Below are 19,441 nucleotides of genomic sequence, written 5' to 3' on the forward strand. Positions count from 1 at the left end.
CCAGGCACAAAATGGGGAAGAGGAAGCCCAATGGATCAAAACAATATCTTACTAAGAACATTATAAAGTTATGAGTTACCTACTTCTTCACCAGACATGTTGCTCTGAAAGGTGGATGCTGTTTTGCTCCTATAAACTGTTTAAAAACTGCAGAACCAGCACGGACAGCAGAGACCAGTACGTAAACACCGTACCATCAACATCTCTAACAGGCACCGCTTTCTCCAGGACAAGGGATCAAATTCTCATTAGTAGTGACTGAGACATCAAGCTAAACAGAAGTGGGTGGGTTTGAAACAAACCTAATTGTATCAAATAACACCACAGGCCAAAGGCTGCTGCTGGGGATGATGTTAGACTAAAACTGGGTTTTTATTCTTGTCTATCCCTGGTGGAGACCACGGATCTGTCTTTCTTCCACTGTCCTTCAGCCTTTCAGCAGTTGTTGGGAGTCCTCTATATTAAGGAACTGGGTTGAGCTGAATGAACAATATGGATTCTACAGTACCAACCTCCTGAGCAGCGGATGTGTTTATGTTTATTATGTCAGCCGTGGTACACACCTAAACCTCCAAAGAGCTCCACTCCGAGCGCAGCGTAGATGAAGAAGAAAAACATGAACAGGAGGCCAAGGTTTCCAACCTGGAATCAAAGAGCAGCTTCAATCTACAGGTCAGGAAATTCACACAGAATAAGTCCTTTCAAAACAAATTCCTGTACTTTTAATGAGAAATAAATTATGAGTCCAATTCCTTATTATTTAATCTAAGTATTGGGGACCCAACAAGATCCAATGGTTTTCTACAAAGATTGGAACCTCTCACGGCAACAATTTATACACACATGATCGCACACACACACACACACAAACACACACACACACACACACACACACACACACACACACACACATTCTTGTGATACTGTGTTCATTATTATTAATCTTAAACATGACATAATATAAGTGACGTTAAACATCATATTTATAGTCAGGTTTACAGGGAAGGAGCTCTATTTTAAGTTTGCTCCAAGAGGTATTTGAAAAGTCATTATAAAAATATAAAATAGTTATAAATCTAAAGGTTTAAATTCACATTAAAAAAGAACAACTAGGATGGGAGTGTGCGTGGCTTATCTGAGGACCTTTGAGGCATGCCCCCCCCCTTTTTCCCCTCTTTGCTAATTTCTGATTTGTGTGACTAAAGGCCACTACTGTCGAAAAAAATAATTATTAAAAATAACAAATGTAGGGCTATTGCGGGTTTATTGTGCAAAAAAAGAAGCTTCAAGGTTTGATATTTCTGTTATCAGTTATAGCCGAATGTGAAGCAAACCGAGCTCAGGGCCCGGTCTGATCTTTAGTTGGTTCTATATTTGCCCTCTAAAACCTGACATGATGATGAAACCTTCCAGAAACAACGTTGTTCCTGACCAAATTAACACATTTCAAACCTACTTCAGTTTTGGTTCTGTCACAATAATAGGCAATTTTTTTTTTTGCTTCAAATAAAGAAGTTAGATTGTAAGTCAATCATTTAATAGTCAATGTTGTCTATATGAACAGCGACTTAACACAACAAAAGTGAAGCTATAAAACTGGTGTCAATGCGGTTTGGTTGAACGTCACCCTTGTGTTAGTGTATCTAGGGGAAATAATTGGGCATAACGATGCAACCAGTTCAAAAACACCACTTCTGAGAATCAGATAAACCACCAGCCCATTTCAGACTGTTTTAGCACAAGCTGCATTTTATGTAAATACTACATGCTACATATACACACATTACATCACTGCTGTTGAGCTCCTATCGCCCTCATCAATGACTCCATGTTGTCTCAGGTCCAGTAACATCACTGTGGAGCTATTATGCCATGTCAAATTTCACGTTACTTATTTTTTGGTTTTGTGGAGCGCAACATGCTCCCTATCTTTTGAGGACTTGGTTTGAGCTGTTTTCTCTGTCGTCATTAGTGGAGTCTATTACAAAAAGCAGCATTTGAAAATACCACCTCCTCGTAGTTTATTGCTCTGCGCTGCTCTGCAGCCAGTCAGCATTGGCAACTTCCTGCAGGTGAGATAAGCGGCTCTACGACATGGCGAGTGAGGCATTAATCGGGCGACACATCAAAGTGATTATGAAATTCGTTGCCAACGCTTTTAATTGTCGATTTTTAGCAATTTCATCGATTTGTTGTTGCAGCCCTAGTTTTAACGGACCACCTTGAGAAAAGATCCCACAGTGTGTGTTTTACCTGGCACAAGGTTCTGGTGATGGTTTTAAGCAGAACCTTCATCTTGGTGGTCTTGAGAACTAAACAGAAGACAAGAAGCATCAGGTGAACCAGTCTCAACTCAACAGCTGGGTTGACCTGTGAATCCTTTCTTACTAAGGACATTTCCCTTCAGAGTCCGTTTTTGTACCTTGTGCAAGTCTGAGGACTCTCATCACGCGGAAGATGCTGGGTTTGATGGGCATGTTGTCAGAGAGTTTGAGCTGGCTCAAAACGACGCTGATGACAGAAATCAGGGCAATAAAGACGTCCAGCACGTTCCATCTAAACACACATAAGATGAGTCAGGTGCTTCCAGGATTAGCCAACTGAAGGGAGAGAGAGGTGCAGAGGGAAAGGGTCTCTTACCCGACTTTCAGGAACCTCACTAGGCCAAAAGCGATGATCTTCAACACAACTTCAAGGACCAGCACGATGGTGATGACATAGAAGACCCACTCTAAAAACTGTTGCACAGACTGAACACACACACATCAGTTACCAACCCTGACCACCGAGAGCTGAAACAGACACAATTTTTTAGTCTGTCTGTGTGTGTGTGTGTGTGTTACCTCAGGCTGTTCATAGTGCTCTACACCCATCAGCAGCAAGCTGACAATGATGATGGCCGTTATGAAGCACTCCACAGACTCATTTCTGCAGAGGTTGAGGATTTTGAGACGTAACCAGGAATAGTTGAGGAAATACGTCACCTCCTCATGCTCTGCAACACACCAGTTCACAGGTATGTTCATAAGGCCTTGCAAAAGTATTCATACGCCTTGACCTTCTTCACATTCTGCCATGTAGTAGCAGTAAACGTCAGTGTATTTAGTTTCATTTGTATGTAACTGACCAACACAAAGAAGAGTTTAATGGAAAAGAGGAAATTTGATATGGATGCTGTGTCACTAGATTGTTTTTAAGGTGAAGAGGCTGACCACAAATGCATGTATGTCAAACAAAATCCCAAGAAAATGATTGTAGCTTTTAGTTGGAACATAACAAATGTCCAAACGGTGTTCAAACATAAAGTTGTGTAAAACAGAAAACATACAACCATTAGCAGAGTCTGAGATACCTTGATGCCTCTAAAACGGAAAGATCATCTTGAGCTGGCAGAGATGCTAGTTTTCATTAAAGATAAGCCAGGTGGTAACCAGTCTTACCACTGTCTGTGTCACTCTCGGTTTCTTTGACTGTTCTCTGCTCCCGCTGACATTTGTTAAAGGTTTCCACCATCACCCCGATAAACATGTCCAGCAGAAGGAAGCTCATCAGGATGAAGGAGATGAAGTAAAAAAGCATCCAGAGGTTGTAGTTGGGCTGCGGCTGAGGACAAAAACAATCAAAGTTCCTTCACTGGTCTCTGTGAAACGGCATGCTTCCTGCTGCTCTTCCACACACCCTTGGTGCAATAATGTTTTTTCTCTTCAAAATATTAAATCTGAGGAGAAGGTTGCTTTGCCCACAAGAATCTCTCGTCTCTGCTGTTATTGTCAGAAACCAAATCAGAACCGGTACATGTCCCTTTCTGGGTAACCTTGAGCCTGTTCTATAGCTGCTGTGGCTTACTACATCCTCTGCAGGAAGACGGGGAGGCAGAGCTTAGTCACAGCAGAGCGAGGGACAGAAATTTGATGTTATCTCCTACAGGCTCCTATTTCCAAACTAAACCCGTCTACTTTTCAAAGTTACCAAGTTTAAAAAAATATATACCGTGAAACCTGCAAGAGTTGTTTGTTACATTACTATGTCTCTGTTGATGGTTTTGTGAGGTACCTGTTGGTCAACTCCCACTGCGTCCAGCCCGTCATACATCAGGTTAACCCAGCCATCCTTGGAATACATCACAAACACAGATATGGCGGCCTGAAAGGGACATGCGAAAACAATGCTTGTCAAGTCAGCTCTCGTATGGTTTTCCATGAACTGGGATTCAAATTACAAGATAAAAAAAATTATCTGTAATTTAAAAGCAACATTTAGCTCAGGCCTCTGCTTTGAAATAGAAAGTGATACTTATTTAATTTGCCTAAAAGTAGTAAAATCACAATGATATAAGAAAGCTAAACAACAATCAGAGAGAATCAGAATGTCAGTATTTATGTACGGAAATTATAAACTTGCTTTTACTTCAATAATTTCTGTTAGCAGTGGACCTGAATTCACAGAGCAACTAAATACAAGCTGTGAAACATACATGTAAAACAAGAGGCCCAGCCCTGCCATGGTAAACAATACAAACATAATACACTTCTAGTGGTACCACAACGAGCAGGTTTCTCAGTTTTGAGTCTACATCTAAGACCAAGTCTCACTTCCCTTGTGTAGCTTCAAGCTAATTCTTTTTTTTATTTTTTATCTAAGTGCCTCTTCATGAGTTAAAACATTTCCCCTTTGGAGTAAATACCTTTTATCAATATATCTTATGCTATTGGCAAAACAATGTCCACCTTTTGGGAGTGATGACGCAAAAAAAGTTTCATCATACTAAAAAATATACTTGTGTACAAAACACAATTTTAACAAACCTCTGACATGTAAATAAAATTAAACTGTCATGTTTCAAACCTACTAAACTCAGAAGTACATTCTTGTCATCTTTATTTATTACACATTTTCAGCAACAAAGTCGAGCCTGTCTACAGCATCTGGCTTCAGACATGCTCAGAGGCATGCTACAATGCCTCTGCAGGGATGCTTTACTTTAGCAAGAACAGGGAAGTTGATCACAGTTGGTTGGAATATTAATGGTGCTAAAAAAGAGCCATCCTAGGATAAAACCCGATGGAGGCAACAAAAGACTTGAGACATGGGCAGAAATGATCCTACAGCTCTAAACACACAGCCAGAGGGATAGTGGAATGGCTAAAATCAAAATATATTCATGTGTTGGAATGGCCCAGTCAAAATACACACCTAAAGCTGATTAAGACTTCCGTAAACATTAATTTTTAATTTACGTGTCAAAAATCAATTCTGAAGAACATGCAAAATGAAAAGTCTGACTCCATTTTCCTCCCACTTCACAATTATGCACTACTTTGTGTTTATCTGTCACACACATTTTTATCAAAATATTTGGTTATTGTGGAGAAAAATTTAGAATTTTTTTTTTTTTTGCTTGCTGATGTCGCTTATATGAAAATGTCCTGACAAGAAAAATAGCACAGAGAAAGTGATTATTGGAGTCGCTTAAATGTTGCTTTAGGACACAGGACATTTCTGACCAACAAATGAATAATGAGCACAAATTATCACTGGTGTGTATTAAACAGCCAAGAAAATGTGACTCAGCTTTGTTTCCCTACTGTTCAGTTCCTACCTGAATCAGGTTGTCAAAGTTGTACTCCTTTTTAACCCACTTGTAGTTGGCTTCCAGACAGTCAGACTTGTTGAGGACTCTGGTTATGTTCCCACCCACGCAGTGGAAGAACTTCCCTTTAAACAGCTTCAGTTGGAGGGGAAGACATAAATACAGAGTTTAGTTTAATCAACCGTAGCCATCAGACTATTACCTCAAACCTCGTAGGCTTTTATACTGATGATGCAGCAAAATAGGAAAGCTCTTAGTGTCCTATAAATGAACTAACCTTGCTGGAGAGTGATCTCTAGTTGTAAAGTATTCATACACCTTGAACCTTTTTACATTTTGAGACACTACTACTACAAATTTTGTTGTATTTAATGGGAATTTATAGTCATAGACCAACACAATGTAGAGCATTATTATAAACCAGATGGAAAATCCTACTTGGTATTCAAAAGATTTTTCAAACAGAAATGCGAAATTTGCAGCATGCATTTCTCATTCAGCCCCCTTGTGTCAATAGTTTGCAGGCCATCCTTTTCTGCAGTTCCAGCTGTCCTTTGGGGTGTGACTCTCATTCTTATTTGCACAAAAGCTCAGTCAAACTGCCCAGAGAGCATCTAGGAATTTCACTTTTTGAGTTTTGCCAGAGATTAATTGGGTTTTGGTCACCGCCTACTTGGATGCTTTTGCCTCTGCTCCCTGCTTGTTTGGTTGGATTTTTTTACATTTTAACTTTCATTCTAAACAGTCTTCTCCTAAGCTGCCATAGAATAAGCAAACCACAGGTCCAAAAACCTTAATATTTAAATTATAATTTTTGGACCAATAGCAGAGCAATCAAATGTTAGCCCACAGCTTCAGCTAGTAACCACGGATCAGGCCCGAAATCTGGTGTAGTGATGGATTCTGACCTGAACCTCCAAAAGCATCTAAATACAATTACCAAGTCCGTTTTGTATCGCCTGAAGAACATTTCCGGGATTAAAGGACTAATGTCTCAGCAGGGTCTGGAAAAACTTATCCATGTGTGCTGAAACCCTGAAATCGTTTAAATCCAGGTTAAAAACCTGGTTTTAGAGTTGCCTTTAAATGAAGTTTGTAGTCCAACTTGTCTTATATATCTGACCTACTACTACAATTCCACTGCAATGTGTAATGCTTTTCTTTCCTGTTTTTTTGTTTCATTCATGTATAACACTTTGAATATACTTGCTACTGAAAAATACTTTATGAATAACCTTGCCTTGCCTGAACCATCCTAATGTGAACGGACGTTGATCTAAACAATTCTGTTGTAGCTCTGACATGTTTAAGCTTTAACCTTGCTAGAAAGTGAACCTTTATCCCGGTCTCAGGTCTTTTGCAAGTCTTTTACAGCCGCTAATAGGTTTTCTTCCAGGATGGCTCCTCGTTTAGACCCATCAACTCTGAACATCTTCCCTGTCCTGGTTAGACCTCACATAATGACTCTGCCAAGACCATGTGTGAGTTCAGGGTTCTTCCATTCTGATGGTTCGACTTGTGCTCTGTGAGATGTTCAAAATTGTTGATGTTTTATTCAAGCTAAACTCTTGCTTAAACTTCCTAACTGTCACGAACGGGGACAGAAGGACCCAGTATTTAGGCCAGACAAGCAGATGAGCTTTAGAGGAGTTTATTAAAGGCAGTCTGGTAAGACAGCGACAGGCAGGCTCAGTGGTCAGAGTACAATCCAAGGTCGGTACACCAGTAGAAGAGAATAAACAAGCAAGGATCAGGCAGACTCAGAAACTCCAAAAACAGAAACTGGTCAGGTAATACAAGCAGGCAGTCAGAACAGGGCAGGAAAAATCAGGTACAGGGTTCAGGCTGTCTCAGAAATCCGGAGGCTAATTGGGTCAGGTCAACAGGTAAACAAACAGAACAGGCAATGCTGGACTAGACTCACCAAGTGGCTCAAAAGACAATAATCTGGCACAGTGCAGGAGACAGAGGCAGGTATAAATAGGGGAGTGAGCAGGTGAATTGAGTAGAAACTAATTACGATAAAACAGGTGGAACTAATCAGAGGCAGGGGAGTGACTGACAGAGAACCGAACTGATAGGTTGGTGACTGCTGACAGGGGAGTGACAAACTGATTGGGTGAAAACAGGGAGGTGAGGTGGCAAGTGAACAGAACTGAAATAAAAGCTTGCAGGACCCTGACTGATAATATAAAACGAAGAACAAAAGCAAACCACAACAAAACTCAAACTATTTCATAAACCAAAACTAAGACAGAACCTAAACCTAAGACAGAATCGGTAAAATAGAAAGAAGTACAAAACAAACTAATAACAAAACTCCAATCATGACACTAACTTTATTTGTGGTCTGTCTCCTGTGTTCCTTGGCTTTCATGAAGATTTTTGTTCATTGGTCTTAACTGAACAGCTGGATTTATACTGAGATAAGATTACACACAGGTGGGCCCAATTTCAACACTATCTTCTAAATAGTGATCAGTTACCATTGGTTTTAAAGAGGGGTATCAGTGTAAACAGTGCTGAATATAAATACCTGCCAACTTTTTCAGATGGTTATGATTTTTTTTAGCTTTCAGTGTTGGTTGGTTTATAACATAAAATCCCAATAACAACATTAGAGTTTTATTAAAGATCATGAGATTACAGATGCTAGAGCTGTGGAAAGCAGTTACTGGGAAACAACAGATGACTCGCGGAGACGGAGGACATCACAGATGTGGCATACATCAACAAATGGACAGTTATCTCGGGGCAGTATGGTCATGTGGAAGAAACCTGGAGTTGATGCTATTTCACAGTCTAACAGTGACACACATCCCAAAGATAACATGGGAGGGATTGACCACACCTGCAGAGGCGTCTCCTTGCTAAACTATATAAACTGATATAACCAAGAGTTTGGTGCTCTAACTTCCTAATTTGACCTTTTCCTGCATCGTGATTAATATGAGAGTCCAGTGCTGAGCTGTATCATTCCTCTGGCTTGTTTAGATTAAATGTGTTAAAGTATAGTTTCTGGCTCAATAATCATTTCCTACTTGAAGGGTAACTCAACTTTTTTTTGCTAAAAATAACTGTTAACATGGTTTTATAGTGCCGTCTACATATCCTGGTTATTATTTTGATAATTTAGTGCATGTTTAGATCCTGCTTTTGTGTCTAAAACCGTCAGTGTGGCTCTTTCCTAGGGTTAAACAGTGGTCTTACATCTAATTTCGCATCAATATTGCTATTGGTTCAAAGGTTTCTGTGACGCCATTTGGAGAAACTGATGTGGACTATAAAAGCAGCTCTGTTTTGTGTCTCTGTAGCGAGTTGGAGTTTAAAGGTTGAGTTTTGTGGTTTATCAATTTCAGGGGAGCAATTTATTAGATTGGCATTCAGTTAGTTTATTTAACATTTATTTAGCTTTTACTAGTGGCCCAGACCACACCCAGCTCTCACCCCCTCAACACGTTTCCTGGTTCACAAGGTGTTGCCTACGCTCCGCATATTTTGGAGTATGAGATTGGGCGGGGTAAGGTTCTGGTTCGTGGATGAGTTACACGTTAAGAAGTCAACAATTAAAGAAGACTGCTTCTCCAGGGCAAAGGACTGGGAGGATTACAACTGTGTGCTATTATAATCTTTACAGTTTGTAACTTGACAAAACCTGAAAACCTAAAAGGGCATCAATAGTTTTCTAAAGTACCGTAGAAGTGTCTGGCTGAGTCCAGGTGATACTGGGTCATTTTAAAAGACATTTGAGCGTGCGCACCAACCAACCTGCAATCCGAGGAGGCTGTAGAAGAAGATGAAAATGCCACAAATGAGAATGATGTTCCCCATGGGTTTAACAGATGCCAGCAGAGCCTCCACAGCCAGCTTCAGTTTGGGTGTTCGTTTGACCATCCTGCATCACACAAACACAAACAAGTTAGTGTCTATCTGTCAATACACCCGTCCGCAGACACAGTTAAGCATAAATCCCCAGAAATACGACCATTTTGAACACATAAACGACGCACCTGAGGGGACGGAGCGTACGCAGCAGGCGCAGGACTTTCAGGATGTCCAGGGAGCTGTCCGCTTCAGATGACATGAGCTCCATGCAGATGTCAGCTAAAGATGTGATCACCAAAAAGCCATCTATGATGTTCCAGAGACTGTGGCAGTAGCTCCCCTTCCCAAACACCAGCCCAAGCGCTGAGATCTGGTTTAAAAAACAATCCATTATGTCTGTAATACAATGTTTAAAATCTCACAGCAGTTCAAAAAGAAACAAAGTGAATTTACCTTGAGAAGCATTTCCATTTTTTATTTTTTTGTGTCCTGTCTGGGAATGTGGCAATAAGAATTGTTGTCTTAATGCCAAAACGAGCCCAACAGATTTTACTTTCACAAGTGGAGCCTTACTGCTTTCGCCATAGTGCTCCGCTTGATTTATATATGCAAGTAGTTTTATCAAATTTTATGCTGGGACTATTTCATGTTCAATGGACACTTAAATGGGAAGGTAAAAGAGGAAAAAAGGAGAGACAAAGATGAGACAAAATGTTGAAGGAGAAGAAAAGGTGATAGAGCAAGAGGAGAGGAAAGGGAGAGCACAATATAACATCCTCTGAGTCTGCTTCTTCACCTGCAAAGAGAGATATAAAAAGAGCAGCAAAACCAACTGATAAGGTATTGCAGGTACAGACAAGCAATGCATTGATAAAATCGGTGAAAAAAATATAGTATTATTGATTACAAGATGTATTGGTTGACAACTATACTCAGGGTGCGATTTGCTGGGGGGGATGGGTGGATTTCCCCGTCTAGTCATTCGCATTTTATCCCTGGGGGGGATACATTCCTCCCCCTTCTGATCTGAATAAGTTATATTATCAGGGTTTAATGTTCTCCGTCGCTGTGAGGGACTTTCGTCATTTGGAAAATAAGCGCAAAATGTTCCGTGTAGACTTTTTATTCAAGATTTTAAACAAGCTGCGCTTAACCAATGAAATCTGGCAGAGCTAGGACATTAGCCAATCAGAAGGAGAGTAGGGCGGGTCTTTGCAAAGCGGAAATCTACCAGTCTGAGGTTTATCGGTGTTCAATCATTTTAACTTTTAAAAGAAAATCTCAAACTGACCACAGATGCATGAATGAAAGTAGCGGTAGTCAAAGGTTTTCTTTGGATTTATGTAAAGCAGCAGGTCAGAAAGTTTAGTGCATAAAACAGCTGACAACAACTTCCCTCGGTAAGTGTGTCTGTTGCTGTTATGTTTTATTTAAAACTGAAAGAGTAACGCTGTAGATAGGCTAATTTAGCATGAGGCGCTTTTTTTAAGAAGAAGAAGGAGGGTCGGAATGTGAAACGATGTCCCGGTTTGACTGGGTCTGATTCGGAAAAAGTAAAACAAAAAATTATAAATATTATTCCACCTGTGCTTTTCTGTAACAAAGAGGGTCGTGGAGGGGCTGTTGACCATCTCCAGCAGTCAATGAGCGAGAGGTGGGTACACAGAGTATATAGGATTGATTTATATTGAATGTTATAGTAGAGTTAATGTACAGGTGTGAAGAAGATGATGTAATGATGCAAGCTGCTGTCTTTTCACTTATCTGCAGGTTATGGAGGGTTTTGAAATTGTAAAGTGGAAAGGTGAGTGGATTGTGGACCAGTTTGGCAAAAGTGCGGAGGAAGAACTTGCTTGATGCTGCAAATATGAAAGTTAACCAGGTGATGTTATGGATGTGGAAAGTGAAGAAGATTATGCAGAGGGCTGTCCTTGATGCTGCAAAGGCTCTGAAGCTGGAAGGTGGGAGACATACAGGAATTGTCAATGGAACTGTCAGATTTGGTTAAAGTGGACTTGTTACAATAAGCAAATGAGGTTACTAAGGTGGCATGACGTCCACGGCCCGGGAATATATGGGCTGACTAGAAAATGTTTTCAGTCAAATTGATTGTTTTTGCTTTAACCCCTGAATATGATGGATTTTTCAAAATTGATATTAATACATGTCTTGTGTCCCTAACATTTGTAAATTAATTTTGTTGTTTGTATTCAAAGAGTATTATTACATTTTCTGCTCAAAGCGGTTAAAGTAAATTAATACCCACTCCTGAGTCCCGACAGTAGATGGCGCAAGTTTTTTATAATAAAAGTCTAACCTACTGGATCTAGCTAGCTACCTGAAAGAGCACCTGCTAGCTAACCATTATTAATACAACTTTGATTCATTAATACAACTTTTGAAATTATCCCCCCCTCTGGTTTTTTTGCAAATCGCACACTGACTATACTTATATATACCTTATAGGTACCTGCAATACCTTACGGTGATTACTGTAAGGTAATCATCAGTGATGATGATTGATACGATCCCTGAAGAATATACAGTATTAAATACGAAATGTATAAAGTGACAGCTAAAGATGTGAATAGGAATTTTCTTTATAAGAAGTGAATCTACTAGAATCCAAGTGCAAGCATGTGCTTGTGTATGTAAGATTTTTTCATAAGAAGAATGCTCCATGGCAGTTGTGAGGAGCCAAAGACCCGGCCTCCAGAGCACCAAGGCAGATGCTAGGGGATCCAGAAGCCCTGACGCCCGTTTAAAGTCCCACAGGAGTTCAAAAAGTAACATACAGTAAATTTACCTTGAGAAGCATTTCCAGCAGAAAGATGACTGAGAGGACATGAGAGATCTGATCCAAGTGTTGACGTTCCTAAGGGAAACATGTGCTCCACTTAATACAACTTATATTACACAGCTGATTCCTTTCAGTGGCCTGTCTGGGTGCTGGTGTGTTTTGGTACTTCTTTCACAAAGCACCGCTCATCTGGACCAGGTCATCAGATCGTAACGTGCAGCTCATCTATGAATAGCAGTGTATGTGTGTGTGTGTGTGTGTGTGTGTGTGTGTGTGCGTGTGCGTGTGCGTGCGTGTGCGTGCAGTGTTTTGGTGTTGTGGGTGGGAATGGAACTGGTGTGGGTGTGAATTTCTCTCACCATGCTCTCTGGCTGGATGGAAGGTCTCTCCCAGGCGATGGTGACGCAGTTAATCATGATAAAGACTTGGATTACCATGTCGAAATTCCTATGGGAGACAACCTTTGTGCTAAATCGACGCCACCTAAGAAAATGCAAATCCAGTTATAAAACAGCTGGATTCAGCAAAACAGACGATTATTTTAAAGGGGAAGGTGCAATTATTTTTCAACACACCAATCAAGTTACTTCTAAATGAGACAATCTGATTATCAGGTTGCAGGAAATTTATCTAAACACTCATTTTGCTGTTTTATAAGTCTTCAGTAAAAGTAAAAGCAATGATTCATAGAGCAACATTTAATCAATTTCAACACAATCTAATTTAATTGACCTCCATCAGTTTTACACATCAAGAGACTAAAATATTTGACCAAAACAGCTCAAGTTCTGTTAGATTGAACAGAGAACATCTATGAACATTAATTGTTAAGTCTGGATTTGATTCTCAATTTGATTTAGATTTGGGCTTTGACTAGGCCATTCTAACATATGAATGTGCTTTAGTCTATAGTATAGTATGTTCAGGGTTGTTTTCCAGTTGGAAGTTGAACCTTCACGCTTGGTTTAATCCTTCTGCAGCTTCTGGCAGGTTTTCTTCCAGGACAGTTCCATATTTAGCTTCATCCATCTTCCCATCAACTCTGACCAAAGTCTCTGTCCTTGTTAAAAAAAAAAAGCCTCCCCACAGCATGATGCTGCCACCATCCTGTTTCCCCATAAGGGTGCTGTGTTTTGAAGACAACATGCAGTGTTTTCCAGTGCCAGGGTCATGATTATTCTGGTGATCTTTCAGTTTAAGTGGACAGCCATGCTGAATCAATATGCGCCCAGTCTTCCACACCTTTAAAGCACCACTATCTGTTAGAGAAATACCTTTCCCTTAGCTGGGGAGCCACAGCATTAACTACTGTTTGTGCCTAAGTCCAGAAGATGAAGACTGATTGTAAGTTTCAGTGTTTATGAGTAGTAACAGACAATTTAATGTTTTTATACGAATGGAAGAAGAAAAAGAGAGAGAATGTGTATCAGAGCTAAGCCATGCAGAGCCACAGTCCGATTTAACCATGGCTCCATTTTGGTCAAGTTGCATTAATAATTATCTCAGCATATTATAAAATTCCTTCTAATATCAGATCTATCCTGTGCTGAATACACTGACAGTGAATTTCTGTGTCTTAGTGGGTGTGCATCTCTGACTTGCCAGTTCTGTGGAGACAGCAAATAGAGGGACCAATCTTCACGGTCTTTGCACCAGCGCTGCATCTTCCTCATCCAGCCCATAGATCCCTAAACAGTCACACATCAGAGACATTGGTTTCACCTTCCTGACAGCATAGAAAACAAAACTGGAAAACTTTGAAGCTGTTCTGCCTAGTGTGTTAAACTGAGGCTGTTTAATGTCTGTATTAACTATACCCCAGGATAGAATAAACTCTGTGTCCTTGCTTGACTTTCATGGACTTTTCTTGATAAGGTAATACTGCAGACCATGTGTCATCTGATGCCAGCAGATTTTAGATGTTGGCTGCTCAGACTAAGCAGTTGGCTGTTTATGAATGAAATAATCTCTCTGGTCGTAAGCAGTGTGTTTAGCTCACAGGTCTTTTCCCACATTACTTGAATGCGACAAAAGGTGTCCCTCAGGGCTCTGAATTAGGGCCAAAATTTTCTACAATTTACAGAAATTAAAATTATTTTAAACCATGTTCCGTTCTCCTTCCACATCCGAAAAATGCACAACTTTGTGTTTGTCTTTCATCCAGAATGTGAATAAAAGACTTTGAAGTATGAGGCTACAATGACACAAATTGTATAATGGTTGATATATACAAATTAAAAGTTTGTTTGGTATCGTTTTCTATATTCTTTTTTTAAATAGTGTAGCTTCCCTAAATGTCCCTAAATGTTTAAAGGTCCCTAAATGTTTAAAAACATTCTTTCAGGATTAGCTTCTCAACGTGCTCAACAGCAGCCCTAGAAAGCTGCCTGTCACACAGACTTACATGGTCCTGGTCCGTCTGTGTTACAGCGGCTTCCTCCACCTGAATTGACTGCATCTGACCAGAGCTGGACTCAGAGTTTGAAGGACCCTGGCTGATACCTGAAGGATCCTGGAAAAGAAAATTATGTTTGCAAATGTTTCTGCATGGTGAATAGGGTGTGGGGTCTGATCAGAAGCCATAATATGTACAGAGCCTTACAAAAGCATGCAGACCAGCTGAACTAAGTTGCTTACTTTACAACCATAAACTTAATGGTATTTCTTCAAAGATTTTATGGACAAAAGTGAGGCATGCATTTCTATTCAGCTCCCATTAATCTAACGTCTGGGTTTGACTTCCGAATCAGCAGAATTCACCTGTGCATTAACTAATGTTAGTATTAATAAATAAATAGCAACAAACAGCATCATGAAAGAACTAGGGCTGAAATGATTCCTTAATTGATTAGAGTAACTTGGTTAAAATTTATTTCAGGCAAATGATCTGCCTCAAGACTTTGTCAAATACAGTTTAACTGCTCAGCGAACTGTTCAGGTGGGTACTGGTGTTGCAAAAACACTCCCCTTTCATCTAATAATAGTCTGCACTGCTGATACGTGGACGCCAAGTGCAGTTAGCATTCATGGAGGGAGGCAAAAAGAAGCCAAGAGAGTGTTAAACCTAACAGAAAAAAGTGCAGCACTTGTTCTGCTAAACTGAATTAGCATTCCCTAATAGCACGGCGATGCCTGATACCTGAGAAGGAAACTGCAGACCATCTCGGGAGCCACTCAGTTCATTCAGGTGTTAGAGAAGGGCTAGTAGCTCTAATGAACTAGACCTGGACACCCCTGGTTTAGATCAAAGCATATTCATAAGCTAGAGCGGCCTAGTCAAAGTTCAGACTGAAATCTAAATGGAAACTTGTGGCAAGACATAATGCTGCTGCCACATAATCTCTTGTCTGCCTGCCTGCCTGAGCTATTTTGTAAAGAAGAATAGGTGACATTTTCTGTCTGTAGACGTGCAAAGCTGGTTGAGAAATTCTCCATTGGGAGCTGTAAGTACAGGGAAACCTGTCGGCCTGGGGCCTGAATACAAATGCAAACCACACTTTTCATTTGCGTTTTCATTTTATGTGAAACAGTTCATGGGGTGTGAAAAATCTTAAGATGCGCTGAGAGAAAAGTTCAAACTTACATCAGTGTTCAACGTGGCAGAACCAGATTCTGAAGGGGGTAGAACTTCTTCTGGCTGTTAGATCAAAGAGCAGAAAACCAACAACATGAATCACATTTCTGAAAATCTGAGGCAGCTGTGTGTTTTCAGTGAAGGGAGAAAACGATTGGACAGGTTCTGACCTGGTTCTGGAAGCTCTCCACAACAATGCCCACCAGGATGTTGAGGACCACGTTCTTTCCCAGAATAATGACCGCAACAAAGTAGACAGCAGCCCAGGCAGAGACAGATGCCATTGTGTTGTACAGGACAAAATTCCAGTCCTCTTGAGTCAAAACCTGCAGGAATATAAACAAATAAATATGAATATACAACAAATTATACAAAAATGGTAGCAACTTTAATACCAGACTCTGACCTGGAACACCGTGACCATGGACCAGAGGAGCGTGTCGAAATTCTTCCTGTTATCAACCATGTCGTCGATGTTGGAGCTAAAATCTGGACCTGAGCTCTCAATCTTGCAACCAAACAGATGCATTCCCACGATGCTGCAGGGACACAGCAGATACAAATTAAAACTACTCATCTTTGCTCTGCTAGATATAGGACTCAGTGTGAGCATGCACCCGAAAAGATAGATCCCAAAGAACAGCAGCCAGCAGAGCATGGCCGCCTCCGCAATGGTCCTCTTCAGCACCAGCAGTTGTCTCTGCAGGTAGGGCAGAAAGTGCACCAGCTTCCCTAACCGCAGCGCTCGAAACGCACGAATCACCGATAGCTTGCTGTCAGATTGGGCTCCGAGTTCCCACAAACTGAAAGGCACAAACATTTTAGTTTGCTCTACAGTTAACATTACACATAAAACTCTGAAACAGAGAAACGTTTGGAATCTGAATCCAGTTTATTTGAGTTTCACTGGATAATGACCCGTCTTGAGTCTATGCTACAAGCCAGGTCAGACACCCACTTGCATGGGATCATACCTGATAATGACGATGGCAAAGTCAAACACGTTGCTCCAGTCCTGGAAGTAAGCCCACCTGAAGGCGAGCTGTTTGAGAATCATCTCCAGGACAAAGAGAGCAGCGAAGACAGTGTTACAGATCTGCAATGCCATGGTCATCAGGGGAGGCTGCAGGAGGATGTGATACAGAGAGTATGGAGATGGAGATGAGACAAGGCCTGAAACCTTAGCTTGAAACTGCACTGAAGACGTGTCAGAGACAGATAAAAACAGCATGATCATGATCCCTAACAGTTGTACAATAATGTGACTCTATGAGGACTCACAATCACAGATCAGCTGTTCTTCTGACATCCAGCCAACAACTTTTCAAAAATGTCATACCTGGTTATGGTGCTCCACAGCCATGCAGAGGATGTTCAGGAAAATGGCAGCCATGATTACTCTGTTGAATATTTGGCCTGTCACTATCACCTCCAGCTTTTTCTGGAATGGCTGCCAGTATGGAATCTGTTAGATGACAGAGTCAGGTCGGTCTGCCCTGTGTTAGTAGCGGATAAAATCTGGTGGAGGCGGTTCGTTGGTGCTCTCACCTTGGACGGGGTTGCGCTGCTCCGGCTGTCACTGGAACTCCACTTGTTGCACAAACTAAGGGATTAAAACAACAATAAGATGAAGATGAGTTACCCAGGAACCAGGAGGGATTTTCAGGCTGAACTGACATGCAGTCATTTATTTATGCAGTTCTGATGTTTTCCTTGACTAAAACTAGTTTAACTTGGCCTAAAGACCCACAATTTAATGAATATTTAGAGTAAATCATTACATTGATATTTATTAATTCATGCTATAGTTACAAACTCCAGGTGGTGGTTTTGTTTTTTCTTATTTTGTTCAGATTTTGCCATATTTTGCCGAGGTTGTGACCTCGATCACAACCTCGTCTACCTGCTCCCCCATTACATTCCACTGGTGAGGAGGACAATAGCGCAGAAGAAGTCAGTGAAAGTTTGGTCAGATGAGGCCAGTGAGAGATGGATTGTTTCAGAACCACAGACTGGAGCATGTTCCAAAGCTCTCCTGGTGATGACATCAACAGCCTGACTGAATGCATCACTGGCTACATAAACTTCTGTGTGGAGAGCATTGTGCCTACACGACGGCTACGATGCTTTCCAAACAACCCCCCATGGGTGACCCCTGAGCTGAAAGTCCTCTTGAACCAGAAGAAGAGGGCTTTCTACTCAGGGGACAGAGAGGAGTAGCATAGAGTCCAGCGGAAGCTCCAGTGGAAGATCAGGGCGGCAAAGAAGGATTATGGGAAGAAGATGGAGGAGTAGATGGTGCAGAACAACATCAGAGATGTGTGGAGAGGCCTGAAGAACATATCCGGCTTTGGGCAGAGGACGTCAACCCTCCACACGTCTCCAACCCACAGCCCTCCAGAGACCTACCCCCCGCCGCCACTCTCATCAACCCCTGACCCATCCATACTTTCGGTCCTGCCTTCCTCCCCCCTCACAGTCACACCAATGCAGTTGAGAGGGCAGCTGACAAGGCTGAAACAGAGGAAAGCCTCAGGACTGGACGGCATCCCCCCAGGCTGCTGAGGACCTGTGCAGATGAGCTCTGTGAGGTCCTCAGCTACATCTACAACCTGAGCCTCAACCTGGGGGTGGTACCCACCCTGTGGAAGACCTCCTGTGTGGTACCGGTTCCCAAAACACCGCACGCCAGGGAACCAGCCCACTTCAGACCAGTCACTCTGACCTCCCACCTGATGAAGACCATGGAGCGCCTCATCCTAGCTCACCTACGCACCGTAGTGAGCCCCACCCTGGACCCGCTGCAGTTTGCCTAGCAGCCCAACATCGGAGTAGAGGACGCCATCATCTACCTGCTGCAGCGGGCGCTCACCCACCTGGAGACCACTGGGAGCGCTGTGAGAGTCATGTTCTTTGACTTCTCCAGCGCTTTCAACACCATCAGACCGGTGCTGCTGAGGGAGAAGCTGGAGGACACTGGGGTGGACAAACATCTGGCTGACTGGACCATCGACTACCTGACTGACCGCCCTCAGCACGTACGGCTGCACAGCTGTCAGTCAGAGGTAGCACTCTGCAGTACCGGGGCCCTCCAGGGCACCGTTCTGTCTCCATTTCTTTTCACCCTCTACACCTTGGACTTTACCTACAACACGGACAGCTGCCATCTTCAGAAGTTCTCTGATGACTCGGCCATTGTGGGCTGTGTGTTTCAGGGGAACGAGCTGGAGTACCGGTCGGTCATCATGAACTTTGTGGACTGGTGTGATAAGAACCATCTGTGTTTAAACACCAGCAAAACCAAGGAGATGGTGATCGACTTCAGGAGAAGACCCCCACCTCATTCACCTGTGAACATCCAGGGGCAGGACGTAGAAACTGTGGAGAGTTTCAAATACCTGGGTGTTCACGTCAATAATAAGCTGGACTGGACACATAACACCGACGCTCTATACAAGAAGGGCCATAGCCGCCCCCACCTCCTCAGGAGGCTGAGGTTCTTTGGAGTGAGCAGGCCTCTGCTTAAGACCTTTATGACTCTGTGGTGGCCTCACATCCATCATGGACAACACCTTCCACCCCCTGCAACAGACTGTAGAGGAGCTGAGCAGCTCCCTTAGTGCCAGACTTAGACACCCTGTCTGTAAAAAGG

The 19,441-nt window shown here is 41.9% G+C and overlaps 1 protein-coding gene across 1 annotated transcript in view; it reads right to left on the reverse strand.

Moving 5' to 3' along the window:
- LOC105918387 (voltage-dependent T-type calcium channel subunit alpha-1I-like) overlaps positions 1-19,441 on the reverse strand; it is a 46,208-nt gene that overhangs the window by 6,176 nt on the left and 20,591 nt on the right. Inside the window, exons 10-30 of the mRNA XM_036136757.1 lie at positions 17,338-17,392; positions 17,129-17,254; positions 16,764-16,912; positions 16,407-16,592; positions 16,196-16,328; positions 15,960-16,115; positions 15,799-15,852; positions 14,620-14,727; positions 13,818-13,903; positions 12,575-12,698; positions 12,222-12,290; positions 9,601-9,785; positions 9,359-9,485; positions 5,600-5,725; positions 4,054-4,143; positions 3,441-3,603; positions 2,844-2,995; positions 2,641-2,750; positions 2,423-2,556; positions 2,254-2,312; positions 564-642 (exon numbers count right to left, since the gene is read on the reverse strand). Of these exons, the coding sequence (XP_035992650.1) occupies positions 564-642; positions 2,254-2,312; positions 2,423-2,556; positions 2,641-2,750; positions 2,844-2,995; positions 3,441-3,603; positions 4,054-4,143; positions 5,600-5,725; positions 9,359-9,485; positions 9,601-9,785; positions 12,222-12,290; positions 12,575-12,698; positions 13,818-13,903; positions 14,620-14,727; positions 15,799-15,852; positions 15,960-16,115; positions 16,196-16,328; positions 16,407-16,592; positions 16,764-16,912; positions 17,129-17,254; positions 17,338-17,392 (2,471 nt within the window). The remainder of the gene's footprint in view (positions 1-563; positions 643-2,253; positions 2,313-2,422; positions 2,557-2,640; positions 2,751-2,843; positions 2,996-3,440; positions 3,604-4,053; positions 4,144-5,599; positions 5,726-9,358; positions 9,486-9,600; positions 9,786-12,221; positions 12,291-12,574; positions 12,699-13,817; positions 13,904-14,619; positions 14,728-15,798; positions 15,853-15,959; positions 16,116-16,195; positions 16,329-16,406; positions 16,593-16,763; positions 16,913-17,128; positions 17,255-17,337; positions 17,393-19,441) is intronic.

The sequence above is a fragment of the Fundulus heteroclitus genome, chromosome 5 (genome assembly GCF_011125445.2).
Source record: "Fundulus heteroclitus isolate FHET01 chromosome 5, MU-UCD_Fhet_4.1, whole genome shotgun sequence".
In the NCBI taxonomy this organism is placed as follows: domain Eukaryota; kingdom Metazoa; phylum Chordata; class Actinopteri; order Cyprinodontiformes; family Fundulidae; genus Fundulus; species Fundulus heteroclitus.